General features: G+C 51.0%; 1 protein-coding gene across 1 annotated transcript in view; it reads left to right on the top strand.

Annotated features, from left to right (window-relative positions):
* LOC113992199 (S-adenosyl-L-methionine-dependent tRNA 4-demethylwyosine synthase TYW1) overlaps nt 1-4,117 on the top strand; it is a gene marked incomplete at its 5' end in the record, with an annotated part of 69,975 nt that extends 65,858 nt beyond the window's left edge. The window contains one exon of the mRNA XM_039390137.1: nt 3,901-4,117. Within this exon, the coding sequence (XP_039246071.1) occupies nt 3,901-4,065 (165 nt within the window). The remainder of the gene's footprint in view (nt 1-3,900) is intronic.
* Nucleotides 4,118-14,324: the final 10,207 nt, after the last annotated feature.

The raw sequence follows: 14,324 nt of genomic DNA, 5'->3' as shown, positions 1-14,324 counted from the left end.
ATGATGCTCCTCCTGCCCCACTTGGAAAGGGAAATGCTTCCTCTGCCCCATATGGAGAAGGGAGATGATGTTCCTTTCCTGTCCCCCTTCAGAAAGGAGATGATGCTGCCCCTGCCCCACTTGGAGAAGGGAGATGTTCCCCTGCTTTGGTTGGAGAAGGGAGATGATCTTCCTCTCCTGCCCCACTTGGAGAAGGGAGATGCTCCTTTGCTTTGGCTGGAGGAGGGAGGTGCTCCCTTTTCCCACTTGGAGAAGGGAGATGATGCTCCCTCTGCCCCATTTGGGGAAGGGAGGTGCTCCCCTACCTTGGTTGAGGGAGGGAGATGCTCCCTCTGCCCCACCTGGAGAAGGGAGCTGATGTTCCTCTCCTGTCCCACTTGGAGAAGGGAGATGCTCCCTCTGCCCCATTTGGAGAAGGGACATGTTCCCCTGCTTTGGGTGGAGGAGGGAGGTGCTTCCTTTTCCCACTTGGAGAAGGGAGATGATGCTCCCTCTGCCCCACTTGGAGAAGGGAAATACTCCTCTGCTTTGGTTGGTGAAGGGAGATAATGATCCTCTCCTGCCCCACTTGGAGAAGGGAGATGCTCCCTCTGCCCCACCTGGAGAAGGGAGCTGATGATCCTCTCCTGTCCCACTTGGAGAAGGGATATGTTCCCCTGCTTTGGGTGGAGGAGGGAGGTGCTTCCTTTTCCCACTTGGAGAAGGGAGATGTTCCCCTGCTTTGGTTGGAGAAGGGAGATGATGATCCTCTCCTGCCCCACCTGGAGAAGGGAGATGATGCTCCCCTGGGATCACTCCACCCCCTGCTCTTTGCTGCACATTTGGGGTGTCCCCCCTTCCCTGTCCCTCCTGAGATCAGCCCTGGGCTGTTTCGTGGAGAATAATTCTGTTTGATCTACGAGAAGATGAATGTTGGGGAGGAGGGAATTAAAAAGAAATGATAAAAAAGAAGCAGCCCCAATCCCTCTTGGTTATTGAAGTGGGAAGGGAACACTTTGTCAGAGTGACACCAGATCCTTTATTAACCCTTTCTGGCCTGGAGGGTGTCAGCATTTGTATTATTACAGAATATCCTGAGCTGGAAGGGACCCACAAGGATCCAGTCCAAGCCCTGGCCCTGCACAGACACCCCAAATCCCACCCTGTCCCTGAGAGTGTTGTCCAGACACTTCAGGAGCTCTGGCAGCCTTGGGGCCATGACACTTCCCAGATCTTCTGAGAGACCAGGACCTCAGATCCACTCAATGAAAGGCTTTTTTTTATCCTAAATATCCTCCCCTAACCCTGCTCAGGTTTGTGCTTCCCTTGTGCCCTGTCCTGCCACTGAAAGGCTGCAATGCTTTTTCAGGGCAGCCTGGCAGGATTTTAGCAGGAATTTTTAGCAGGAATTGCCTGAAGGGAAAATACTGCTTTTCCTCAGGTCGGATCTTCATTCCTTTGCCCTCGAAGCGTTTGGGGAACAGAAGGCTGAGCTGCACCCTGGAACTTGCATTTTTGGGACCCCCATAGAGAAAGGTGCCTGTTGCTCTGTAGCTTTGAGAATCCATCAAGGGACAAAGCCCAGAATCTCTATTTTGTGAGCATCCTGCCAACCCTGAGGTGGTTTGTGTCCTCCAGAGAGCAAGACTGGAAAGATTTCGGGGACTGAGTGACACGTGCCAAAGTGCCTCTCAGTGGTTTTCCCCCTGTTAAGATATTTCTTGGACAATATTTTATATTAAGGTGCCTTTAATGGATCTCAGGCAATCCCAAGGAAACCCCAGGGCTGTGTGTTAGACCAGCCTGCCCTGATAACCTGGATTTCCTTTGCCACCTGATGGGCATCTGTGCTCCTGCCCCTTCCCGGGGCTGCTTCTCTGCACCCGGAGCTTTCTGGTGTCAAACAGATGCAGTTCCACACCCTTGACTCGCCCCCCCTTCACAGGGTTTGTTATTTGATTAACTCCTCTTCCTCTCCCCTTCCCCTGATGCCTGCAGGGGGGGAAATAAGTTGCTTTTCCTGGGAAAAACAGGGAGCAGAACATCAGCCTGCTTTGAGATGCCGCCGCTTCAGCTCGTTGAATTCTCGGGGTTTAAGCTCTTTATTTCTTGTTTTGCTGCACTTATAAGAGGCTCTCCTGGGGCTCTGTTGTACAACAAATACAAATAGAACATGAATAAAGCAATATGACTGCTGGCATTCCTCAAGGATTACTCCCAGAGAACATTTTGGGGCTGTTTAGTCATTTTGATGTGTCCCTTCTCCAGCTTTTCCTAGAAACACTTGAGAGATGTTGCCCTCTGGAAAGAGGCTTCTTCAGTCACAACAGTAAATTCTGATTTTTCTACCTGTTTCCTGTATCCATTTGAGTTTCTTTCCCTGCTTTCCCTCCCCAGTTGTGATTAATTAATACGGTTTTTGGGATAGTTCAGTTATGGAAGTGATGGATGCACAGTTATTCCTTGTCAGTGCTGCCAGGGGTCATGGGGCAGGTACTGCCTGGGGGGAAAACCCCCAAATTTGGTTAAAACCAGCCAAACCCAACCAACAAATACAAGACAATTGGTGTGAATTATGAAATATTTTAAAAAAATGAAATTAAGGAAAAATGAACCAAAACTAGCAAAAAATGAGCACAAATAAATGGGGTTAAGGGAAGGAAAGTGAGCAAAATTGGTTAAAGGTTATAAAAAGATATTAAAAAATATATAAGTTTGGTAAATATTGTTTAAAAGTACTAAAGAAACCCAGAATTGGTAAAATGGTTAGAAAGGACAAAAAGGCCAAATTAAAATCACAAGAGAATATAAAACTTAATAAAAAGAACCCAAAAGCCACAAAAAGTATAGAAAATGGATAGGATCCAGGCTGGGATCCAGGCTGGGCCCAGCTGAGGAGCCTGGAGCTGCTGTGGGTTTGTTGCTGTGGATTTGTTGAGGGCTCTTTCCCTCTGGCTGAACTGTCCCATTTTATAGTTCACAGTGTGTGGGGATGGCAAAGGAGTTAATCAAAGAGCACTTCTGCTGGGAAAATTGCTCTGTAAATAAATTCCACAAATAAGTGAAATAAAATTCCAAAAATAAGCTAAATAAAATTCCAAAAATAAGCGAACTAAAATTCCAAAAATAAGTGAAATAAAACATCAGTGGGAGCTGAAGGGGAAGGAAAAGCTGGAAACAAGCGGATGTCACGGCGAGAGTGGATTTGTTCCGTGGCCAAGTGCTTGTGTGGAGAGTCCTTTTGTCCCCAGGAGCTTCTCTGGAGAGCAGCCCTTGGAGGGCAAATCACAACAACTCCAAGGACAGAAGCTCTGGGAGTGCTGTCACTGCTCAGGTTGGATACTGGGCAAAATTCCTCCATGGAAAAGCTTGTCCAGCCCTGGCCCAGCTGCCCGGGGCAGTGGGGGAGTCCCCAAGCCTGGAGGGATTTAACACCTGTGGGTGTGGCCCTTGGGGACAGGGGCAGTGCTGGCCCGGGCAGTGCTGGGGAATGGCTGCATCTGATGATCTCACAGGGCTTTTCCAACCTGGATGAGTCCGTGTTCCTATGGAAGTCACCAGTGCCAGATGATCCAGCTGGAGGAACGAAAACATCTGTAACTAATGGGGACATTTTATACCTGGGGAAGCAAATCAAAGAGAGTTAAATTTCCTGGTTATTTTCCCATTAAGTTAAAGCTCCTGTAAAAACGAAGTGCCTGGGAAATCCAGGAGGAATATCAGTCATTTGGTGGGATAAGGTGGCTCAGCTCCGATGCTGGAGAGTAAATGCCTTGAAAGAACAAGTGAGGAGGCTCCTGCTTTGGTTCAATCTCTGCAATAAAGGAATGATTTAATCTCTTTTTTCCTCTTTGAAGTCCCAGGGCTGGAACATCCCTGGGCCAGAGTGGGATCCTAATGGGGTTTTTTCCTTGATTCCAGGAGCAGCGCACGGTTTACAGGCTGACCCTGGTGAAAGCTTGGAATGTGGATGAACTCAAAGCTTATGCTGAGCTGATATCCCTTGGAAAACCAGACTTCATCGAGGTCAAGGTGAGCTGCCTGGAGCTGTTCCCTTTTTTCCATCGTTTTTTTTCCAGTTTTTAAGTCCCCATTTCCCCCCCTCTTTAGTCTTCAGCTTTCTGAGTAAAACTCTCCTCAAGATTTCAGTGACCTGTAAGGAACTTTACTCTTCCTTTTAACGTTGGTTCATTGGTAATAATTAATAATCAGTATTTTCTAATGTGCATTTGGAGTAGGTTTCAATGGGCCACAAGTTAAGTTTTGTGCCAGCCAGCCTTGATTTCTGCCCAACACAATTTCTGTATTTCTCATGGAAACAGGGACTGATAAATAGATATTCCTTCTTCATGTCAACCAGCACTTTGAACAAATTAGTCTGGGACAAGCTGGCAGTTTGTGGTGTGATTCTTCCCATCCTGGTGTCAAATTTTGCCAGGGAAAAAGGTGATAATATCAGGTTTAGTGATGTGGTTGCTGTTTGTACACAGCAGGGCAGGAGGGGCTTTGTCATGGGGTTCATGGATTTAGGGAATGTAAAAAAAAAACGTTAAAAACTTGTAAAAAAGGCACCTTATAAATGCTCTGGGAAGAGCCACTCTCAGCACTGGCACCCAGCAGCTCAGTTACCTCTGGATCTGTGCAACTCCAACTCCTGGACTTTCCTTTCTCTTTTCCTTCTCCCCTTCATTTTTTAACCTTGTTTTTGAAGAAAAAGCCTGGACTTTGCTGCAGTGGAACAAACCCAAAGGCTTTGATCCATCAGTGGTGAGAGGTCTCTCTCTCTGAATGTGCTGCTGAAGTTGAGACCTTGATCCAAAATCAGGGTTTGGGGAAAGAAAACCCTCACTTTTACCTTGTGTATCAAACTGCTTCATATTCCTTGGGTCAAGCTGAGCAGGAGGAGTGTTCCTGTGGGAAGAACTCCTGATCTCCAGGATGCTGGAGGGCAGGGATGGAGCTGTGGGTGTTGGTGCTGCTGAGGCTGCTCTGCCCTGGGCACCAATTAGTGCAATGAGTTGGGTTTAAATCAGTGTTTCCAAACACTGATCCCCTGGGAATTCTGCAGGACAAACATCTGCCTCCTCCAAAGGCACAGGGCTGCTCTTCCCTCTCCCTCCCCTAGTCCTGCTTTCCCAGAGTTCAGCTCTTCCCTGGAAAAATCGTGCCTTGGACTGCCAGGGAAGTAGGTGAGGAAGGAGGTGAGTGAAAAATGTGCTCCTGGGGCTCTTCCAGCTGGGACAGGGGCATCTCTGGAACACTTCCCCCTGAGGCAGAGAGGGGTGGGAGACATTCCCAGGATCCATGTAGTGGGCTGGTGGCACTGAGGGCTCAGCCTTGCTCAGCTGCAGGGGGTCAGAGGCTGGCAGGACACACAGGGGGCTGCTGGGTGGGTTTGGGGCTTTTCTCGGGCTGATCCAAGTGGGAGTTTGCTGTTTCTTGGGGGTTTTTAATAATAAAAAGTATGTGCTGTCTAATGTCACCTAATTCCACTTGCAAGCAGGAATCCCAGAGTGGGTCAGGCTGGAAGGGCCCACAGTGGGGCATCTGGTCAAGCAAGGTCATCCCAGAGCACATGGCACAGGATTGTGTCCAGATGGTTCTGGAACATCCCCGGTGAGGGAGACTCCACACCCCCCTGGGCAGCCTGGGCAGTGCCTTGCTCTGAATCTCCTATTTCCAGAAACAGGACATATCCCTGAATTCCCTGCAGCTCATCCTGGCCAGGTGCATTCAAGCCAAGGGACATCAAGGACATTTTGTGCCTCAGTTTCCTTCTCTGGGAACAGTTTAGTGTCGTGCCTGTGCTCTGGTCCCAAAAGCTGGCATGTGGAAAGTCTCTTGTGTTTCTAATCCCAAGAGCTCAGGGACCCAGGGAAATTGGGGTTTAAGCCTTTTTAAAGGATGCAACATCCCTCTGCTGGCTGGAAGTGTTGGGAAAGCCTTCCCTTCCCAATCCCAGCTCGGATGAAAACCCACAGTCCAACGTTTCACAGCTCCAAGGTGAGCTGTGCACTCAAACCCCACAAACACTTTGCTCTTTGTTTCCAGCCTGGTGGAGGGAGGGTGATTTTCCCAAGCTCTCCAAAGCAAACAGGAGGTCTGACAGCAGCTCAGCCCCAGGAGAGAGGAGAGAGAGAACAAGAGCACAGCTAATTCCTCCTCAGCTCCAGCAGCAGGAAGGAGTTGTCAGTGCTCAGGAGAGGAAGGAGGCTCCATTTTTTTCCATGTAATTTAAGTTTTAAATAGAGCTGTGCTGCCCTGTGATCTGGGTTTGGAAAAGAAGAAAGGCAGGTTGATTCCCTGGAAGTGTGGATGTGCTGTTGTGCTCCAGCAGCAGTGCTGGAGCTCCTGTTCACACAGGGCAGGCTCAGGTTGGATCTCAGGCAAAGGTTCTTCCCCCAGAGGCTGGTTGGGCACTGCCCAGGCTCCCCAGGGCAGTGGGCACAGCCCCAAGGCTGCCAGAGCTCAGGGAGGGTTTGGCTGATCCTCTGGGGCACAGGGGGGGACTCTTGGGGCTGGGCCTGTGCAGGGCTGAGGGTTGGACTGATGATCCTTGGGGGTCCCTCCCAGCTCAGGAGATTGTGTGATTCTATGATCTTACCACAGTTTGAAGCAACTGGTCCACTCAGTGCTGGCCCAACACTGGGGTCTAAATGATCTTTCTGAAAAATCATGGATTTCCCTGGTGGCTTCCCTGGCTTTGCTTGAGACAGATCGTGTTTCAGTTGACCCAAAGCTGGATGAAGGGTCTTGCTCACAGATTTTTATCTGGGATGTTTTTATGGGAGAACAAGAGGGTTTTAAACAAGTTAAACAACCAAGTGTAACGTTCCAGGAGGTGGCACTTGATGCTCTGCAGAGGGAAGTAGCTCACACCAAATCCAGCATCATCCTATATTGGCCTTTTGTGTTTTCTGTGGCTTCATCATCACAGTTTTTCCCTTTTCATGGCCAGGAGTGAGGGACCTGTTCCAGAGTGACACTGAGAGTGGCTGATGATCAGTGAGGTTTGTTGCTGTGGGATGTGAGAGTCCAACAACTACCAACATCCCTGGAAGTGTCCAAGGCCAGGTTGGACAGGGCTTGGAGCAACCTGGGCTGGTGGAAGGTGTCCCTGCCCATGGCAGGGGGTGGAATGAGATGAGCTTTAAGGTCTCTTCCACCCCAAACCATTCCATGATTCTGTGATGGTACCACAGGACAGAAAGTCAGGGGTTCAATTCTGACCCAGATGAAGAGAGGAAGGGTTGAGTGTGTTCCAGTCTAGTCTCAGGGTTGCTGCTGGGATTCCCTTCCCTGCAAAAACTCAGACAAAAACTCCTGCCAGTGTGTCCCTGGCCTCTGGTCCAGCCCTGGCAGTTGTGGTGCTCACACAGCATTTGTCACCTGGGAATTGATATTGTCACTTGATATTTTTGATTAAAAGTGATTTCTTGTGTTCCTTTGAGAATGAAGTGTATCTGGCACGTGGACAGGGCTCAGCATTTTGTTTCCCAGAGCTCCCATGTGACAGGTTAAAAAGGCAACAACTGGGTCGTGCTCAAAGCAAATAAACAAACAATTAGTAGGAGACACTGCAAAGCATCTGCCAGAAAATGGGGCTGATCCCAGTGGGATTTCCTGGTTAAATACTGGAGATAAATGACGTCCATTTAAGATGAACTGAGCTAATCCAGTGTTGCTCCAAAGAGGCTCATGGGGTGGAGGGGATGGAGATTTGGAATCTCACCGGGCTTAATACTTGTTCTCATTTCCATGAGTGTCTGAACTCTGTGGGACCCTGTTCTCTTCCTTAAGCCAATGGTAAAGGGAGAATCAGGCCTGGGGATATTAAATATGCATCCAATGTATTTATTGCCTTAGTCTGTTCTAATGCCAGGGTGTCTCTGGCACAGTTGATGGTTGTATTTAAGGTCTAGAACGTGCAACTCATCGTCTTGAATGTTCCAAAAGCCAGAGGTTGGTGTTGCCATCCAGCATTTTTGTGTGCAGGGAAAGGAATGGAGCTCATGAAGGGGCTGGAGCAGCAGGAGCAGCTGAGGGAGCTGGGGGGGCTCAGCCTGGAGCAAAGGAGGCTCAGGGGGGACCTTCTGGCTCTGCAACTCCCTGACAGGAGGGGGGAGCTGGGGGGGGTCGGGCTCTGCTCCAGGGAACAAGGGACAGGAGGAGAGGGAACGGCCTCAGGCTGTGCCAGGGGAGGGTCAGGTTGGACATCAGGAGGAATTTCTCCATGGAAAGGGTTACCCAGCCCTGGCACAGCTGCCCAGGGAGGTGGTGGAGTCCCCATCCCTGGAGGGGTTTAACAGACATGGATGTGGCACTTGGGGACATCATTAGTGGTGGCCTTGGCAGTGCTGGGGGATGGTTGGACTCAATGATCTCAGAGGGGTTTTCAACCCTAATGACTCTGTTGATGACTCTAGGACTCTGTTGGATTCTCTGTATGAGAATCTAATGATTCTATTTTGCCATTTATTCCTTCTTAAACCAAAGGGGCAAAAGGATTTTCCTATGAAGTGTAGATGAGCCCTAAGGAACTCCTTTAGAAGTGAGAACTAAACCTGCCCTGGCACTCCAGAGCTGCTTCTGCAGAGCTGAGGGAGATCTCTGCTCTCTGTGACCAGGGACAGCAGCCAGGGAATGGCTGGAGCTGTGTCAGGGCAGGTCAGGTTGGATCTCAGGCAAAGGTTCTTCCCCCAGAGGCTGGTTGGGCACTGCCCAGGCTCCCCAGGGCAGTGGGCACAGCCCCAAGGCTGCCAGAGCTCAGGGAGGGTCTGGACAACACTCTCAGGGACAGGGTGGGGTTGTTGGGGTGTCTGTGCAGGGCCAGGAGTTGGTCCCTCCCAGCTCAGGATATTCCATGATTTTCTGATCCGGTTGCTGTGGTTGGCGCCAGAAGCAGAATGTTGTCCCTGGGGAAGGGTCTGTCCTTGCTAAATCATGGAATCATGGAATGGCTTGAGTTGGGGGAGACCTTAAAGACCATCCAGTCCCACCCCCTGCCCTGGGCAGGGACACCTTCCACTAGCCCAGGTTGCTCCAGCCTGGCCTTGGACACTTCCAGGGACGGGGCAGCCACAGCTTCTCTGGGAAAGTGAAGCTTCATCGTGCAGCTCACGGGAACAACAGGACTTTGTGACTGCCCCCCTGAGCTGAGCCTTCCAGCTTCTCCCCATCCCTTTGCATTTCAGGAGGACAACCCAAGCCTGGCTGCCCTCGCTCCAAGGGCTGTTTGTCCCACAGTGTCTGAGGGCAGCACTTTGGGCAGAGCAGAGGTGACAGTCCCAGCACAGAATCTTCTCAAGGCTTTGTGAAATCAGTTTGTGGCCACTTGGAAACACTTGTCCTGATGATTTCCCTGCAGCACCCCCACACCAAGCTGGGGGTGGTGTCTGGCCCAGCTGAGGATGCTGCTCTGGGGCTGCAAAGCTCCTGAGGCTTTGCTGCAAGATTCTAATGACCAAGGAAATGTGTGGAAGGAAGGAGCAGAGGGAAGTATCAGTCCCAATCTGCTCAGTCTTGTCATATTAAACACTAAAGATTATTTAAGTGCTTAAAGTAATGAGGAAAATGAGCTGTGCCTTAATGAGTTTTTAATTGCAGCAGCAAGAGGGGACTGCCCCCACCTGTCAAAAAAACCACTGCGTCCTGCTGAATCCCAGTTGGAATTTAGATGAAGGGAGGTGAAGCTAAATCTCCTGTTCTAGTGCCTGCTATAAATAAACCCAAACCATGGATGATTTCCATGCATGAAAATAGCCCAACATTGACCAGTTACTGTCCCAGAATCACAGGGTCAGGACGGTTGGAATGGACCTGTAAGATCAAGTCCAACCATCCCCCCAGCACTGCCAAGGTCACCACTGGCCATGTCCCCAAGTGCCACATCCCCATGTTTTTTGAGCACCTCCAGGGATGGGAACTGCACCACCTCCCTGGGCAGCCCCTTCCAGTGCCTGACCACCCTTTCCATGGAGAAATTCCTCCTGATGTCCAACCTGACCCTCCCCTGGCACAACTGGAGGCCGTTCCCTCTCCTCCTGTCCCTTGTTCCCTGGGAGCAGAGCCCGACCCCCCCCAGCTCCCCCCTCCTGTCAGGGAGTTGCAGAGCCAGAAGGTCCCCCCTGAGCCTCCTTTTCTCCAGGCTGAACCCCCCCAGCTCCCTCAGCTGCTCCTGCTGCTCCAGCCCCTTCATGAGCTCCATTCCCTTCCCTGAACTCACCCCAGCCCCTCAATGTTGTCCCCTCACCTGTGAGCTCTGGGTCCAAGGACAAGGTGTGGATGGTCTGAGGTGCCCAGGTGGGCAGTGGCAGGGCTGCCTGGGGCTGTGCCACCTCCCTGTCCTGCAGGGCAGTTGGGCACCTGAGGGTCTGGCAGTGCTGGATAAATCCCAGTTCCCTGGGCTGCTGTGGAAGCTGCTTCCAGGTGGGTCCTGAGCAGCCTCATTTTGCTGCTGCCGTTGGTCCAACTAAAGGTTACAACTCACTGATCATGGAATGGTTTGGGTTGGAAGGGACCTTTAAAGGTCTTCTAATTCCAACCCCCTGCCATGGGCAGGGACTTCAACTAGATTGAAGTTGCTCCAAGGCCATCCAACCTGACCTTGGACACTTCCAGGGATGGGGCAGCCACAGCTTCTCTGCCCAACCTGTGCCAGTGTTTTACCACCTCCCTGGTGAAAAACTTCTTCCAATGCCTAAGGGAAGCTGTAGAAACTAAAGAGTGAATGGGGACAGCTCAACCTGGAGAAAAGGAGGCTCAGGGGGGACCTTCTGGCTCTGCAACCCCCTGACAGGAGGGGGGAGCCGGGGGGGGTCGGGCTCTGCTGCCAGGGAACAAGGGACAGGAGGAGAGGGAACGGCCTCCAGCTGTGCCAGGGGAGGGTCAGGTTGGACATCAGGAGGAATTTCTCCATGGAAAGGGTGGTCAGGCACTGGCAGGGGCTGCCTGGAGAGGTGGTGCAGTCCCCATCCCTGGAGGTGTCCAAGGAAGGCCTGGAGGTGGCACTCAGTGCTCTGGGCTGGGGGACAGGGTGGGGATGGGGCACAGGGTGGACTGGATGATCCTGGAGGGCTTTTCCAGCCTCAGTGATTCCATGAATGTGACTCTGGGAGCAGAGGGGTGAGGGATTCAACAGTGGCCGTTTCTCTCTTGGTATCCACAAGAAGAGCTGGAATGAAAGGCTGTGTCCTGTGTTTGAGTTCAGCTTTTCCAGGAGGAGTTCCTTCCCCTTCAAGGGACTCACAGAACATTATGGAGTGCCTGCAGCCCCACTCAGTGCATGGCCATGTGTGGGGGGTGTCTGGAGAGCTGGGGTTGTGCAGCCCAACTCGCCATCTCCACCCCTGCCTTTCACATTTCACTGCCCCCCAGAACTGGTGGCCTTTGTTAAATCAGCTGAAAAGTGATTATCAAACACAGCCAACGAGTTGAATCCTCCCTGAACCCACTGCAGGGCTGTGTCTGTCATTTGGAGGTGCTGATGCCCAGCCTATGAGCATTTTTATTGCAGGGAGTGCCATCTATCAACATGTCATTTAAGGCTTTTTATATTTGTCCTGGGTCAGGGCTGCCCCAGTTTTTAAACAGAGGCTCTGTCACTCAGCAGCTTGGCCAGCACTTTGTTCTGCTCTTCATTCACATGAGCCTCAATGAAATTTATAATTTGTGGGCTGGCAGTTCAGGGAATTGTTTTGTTCAGTAATTAAGTTGGGAAGTCTGGAGTCTGAGTTGAGAGACAAAGCCCTGTCATATTTAATTCCCCGGGAATCTTTCCTTCAGAGCCCCATGGATTAAAATGATTGCTGGTTGTCCAGATCTCCATCCAGGAACCAGATCCTGGGGGAAGGAATGTGCTCCTCATGCTTCTCCCCCTGGCACAGGGCTCTGGGCAATAGTTGTGCTCACTCAGCTCCATCACAGCCACGTGAAAATCAGCTCTGGAATCCTCAGCACAGGAAGGACATGGAGCTGTTGGAGCAGGTCCAGAGGAGGCACCAAGATGATCGGAGGGATGGAGCAGCTCTGCTGGGAGGAAAGGCTGGGAGAGCTGGGGGGGTTCACCTGGAGAAGAGGAGGCTCCAGGGAGAGCTGAGAGCCCCTTCCAGGGCCTAAAGGGGCTCCAAGAGAGCTGGAGAGGGACTTGGGACAAGGGACAAGGACAAGAGGGAATGGCTTCCCACTGCCAGAGGGCAGGGATAGATGGGATATTAGAGAGAATTTTACCCTGATATCCAACCTGACCCTCCCCTGACACAACTTGAGGCCGTTTCCTCTTGTGCTGTCCCTTGTTCCCTGGGAGGAGAGACCAACACCCACCTCCCTACAACCTAAAGCAAAGAATTCCCCAAGCAGAGTGTCCATACCCAGGGTCCAAATGTTCCCTCGTGGTGCTCCAGCCCTGCCTTGTGCCACCCCTTGGATTGTTGCCCTGCTGGATGTGCCCTGGGATGGTGTTGTGTCCTCCAGCAGGGCAGGGTGTCCCTGTCATCCCCAGGTGAGCCCAGGGAGCTGCTTTTGGGAATAAAGTTCATTTGCCACGACCAAAGTTCCCTGTTGAGGTGGGGAGGTCCTGGCCCAGGTTGCCCAGAGAAGCTGTGGCTGCCCCATCCCTGGGAGTGTCCAAGGCCAGGTTGGAGCAACCTGGGCTGGTGGAAGGTGTCCCTGCCCATGGCAGGGGGTGGGACAGGATGATCTTTAAGGTCCCTTCCAACCCAACCCCTTCCATGGTTCTGTGAACCCCAGGGAGTGCCCAGCAGGGTTTCTCTGGATTCATCCTGGCAGAACCATGAGATGCTTTTCAAAAGGCTGCTGTTCCAAGGTACTTGGCCAAAGCCCTGTGGATTAGGATGCTAAAACGCCCTCATTAAGGAGGTAATTAAGAGCGGGGTTGATGATGCTGCTGCCGTGGGGAGGTTGGTGTGAGAGCTGGGGGGAACAGTGGAATCACTTCCTTCTCCACACTTGATGTCTCAATAACTGTCTTCATGTATTACCAGCAAACACAAGGTGACTGCCCTAATCAACCCTTCCCCCTTTTTTAAGTGGTATCAGCTCTGGTAATTAACTCCTGTTTTAAGGAGTTGGGGAGGTTGAAAGCTGCTGTGCGTTCCTTGGGTGTGCTGGAAGCTGATCCTCATTGATTTGTGCTGGGAATTAATGAGCCAGCCGAGCCCTCAGTTATTCCATGTGCTTCCTTTGCTTGTAAATGATCTCTTTGGAGTTTACTAAGGGAGTGAGTCATGGTGTAGCTTCCTAAGAATTTTACCCCTCTGTCCTCATCCATTTTTCATGCTGCTCAAATCCATAAGCTGGATAATGAATGCTGGGAAAATATTTCTGTGTCTCTCCAGCTGAACTTTGGGGATCCGTAACCCCTGATTTGCGTGGCTGTGGCTGCTCTAAATAAGACTAACGAATATAGAACTAATATTTTTAAAGGCTTCTTTCAGAGCTGGGCTAAATAAAAATGAATGTACATCCTTTTTTAGCACCATCCCCCTGTTTCCAGGCTGGCTCTGAGTTGTGCTGCTCGGGCAGATTAATGGAGGGAGCCACTCATTAATTTATGGGTGAGAAAGTAATTGCTTCCCAAACTTGTACAGTTGCTAATTAGCAGCAGGCTGTTTCTTTTGTAGCCCTGTTTCAGCTCTGTGTGGTTCACCTTGCTCTTAATTGAAAGTGTTTGCAGAGATGTGTTTGTTGCAGGCCATGAAATGTGCAGTTTACCTCAGGTAAATCAGATCTGGGAGCAGGGTGGCAGGGGGGTGGACACAACACACGTGAACTTTGGGTCCAAATGCCATTGAAAAGAAGTGTCCACAGAGGGAAAAACCAGACACAATCAGCCACCAAATCGTGTTTTAAAGGCTGGGCTCGATGGGGTTTTGTGACTGGAATAAAACAGCTCAGGCAAGGAGCAAAGGGGCTGAAAAGCAGCCCAGAGCTGGGCTGTTGTGAAGGGGAAAAGCCCTTTTTCTTTGTGTTCCCCCTTTGGGTGGGTTTGGGACCAACCCTGTGAGCAGGTGGGTGATTTCTCCTCTGGCTGGTGACAGATTAACTGCTGGGAAAATGACAGCGAAGGATTTGATTAGAAGAACTTTAAGTGGTTCAGGAGAGTATCTGTCAAATATTTTTAGGCAGGCAGTTAAAAGACCCCATAAACTACCCCACTGTTTACACTGTGAGTGGGTGACACTGAGTGGGACCACCCACTGCCTGGGAGCACCCAGAGACCTGCCCCTGCTGGATGGCAAAGTGCAGTTTAAGAAATGTCCAATACTGTGCAGTGTTCTACTCTGGGAAGGGAAGGTTTGGGAAGGGAAGGGAAGGTTTGAGAAGGG

This window comes from Pipra filicauda, unplaced genomic scaffold (assembly GCF_003945595.2).
Source record: "Pipra filicauda isolate LSUMZ 115617 unplaced genomic scaffold, ASM394559v2 scaffold802_size80185_pilon, whole genome shotgun sequence".
NCBI lineage: Eukaryota > Metazoa > Chordata > Aves > Passeriformes > Pipridae > Pipra > Pipra filicauda.
Note: the sequence above shows the minus strand (reverse complement) of the source record. Positions and strands in the feature narration are given on the sequence as shown.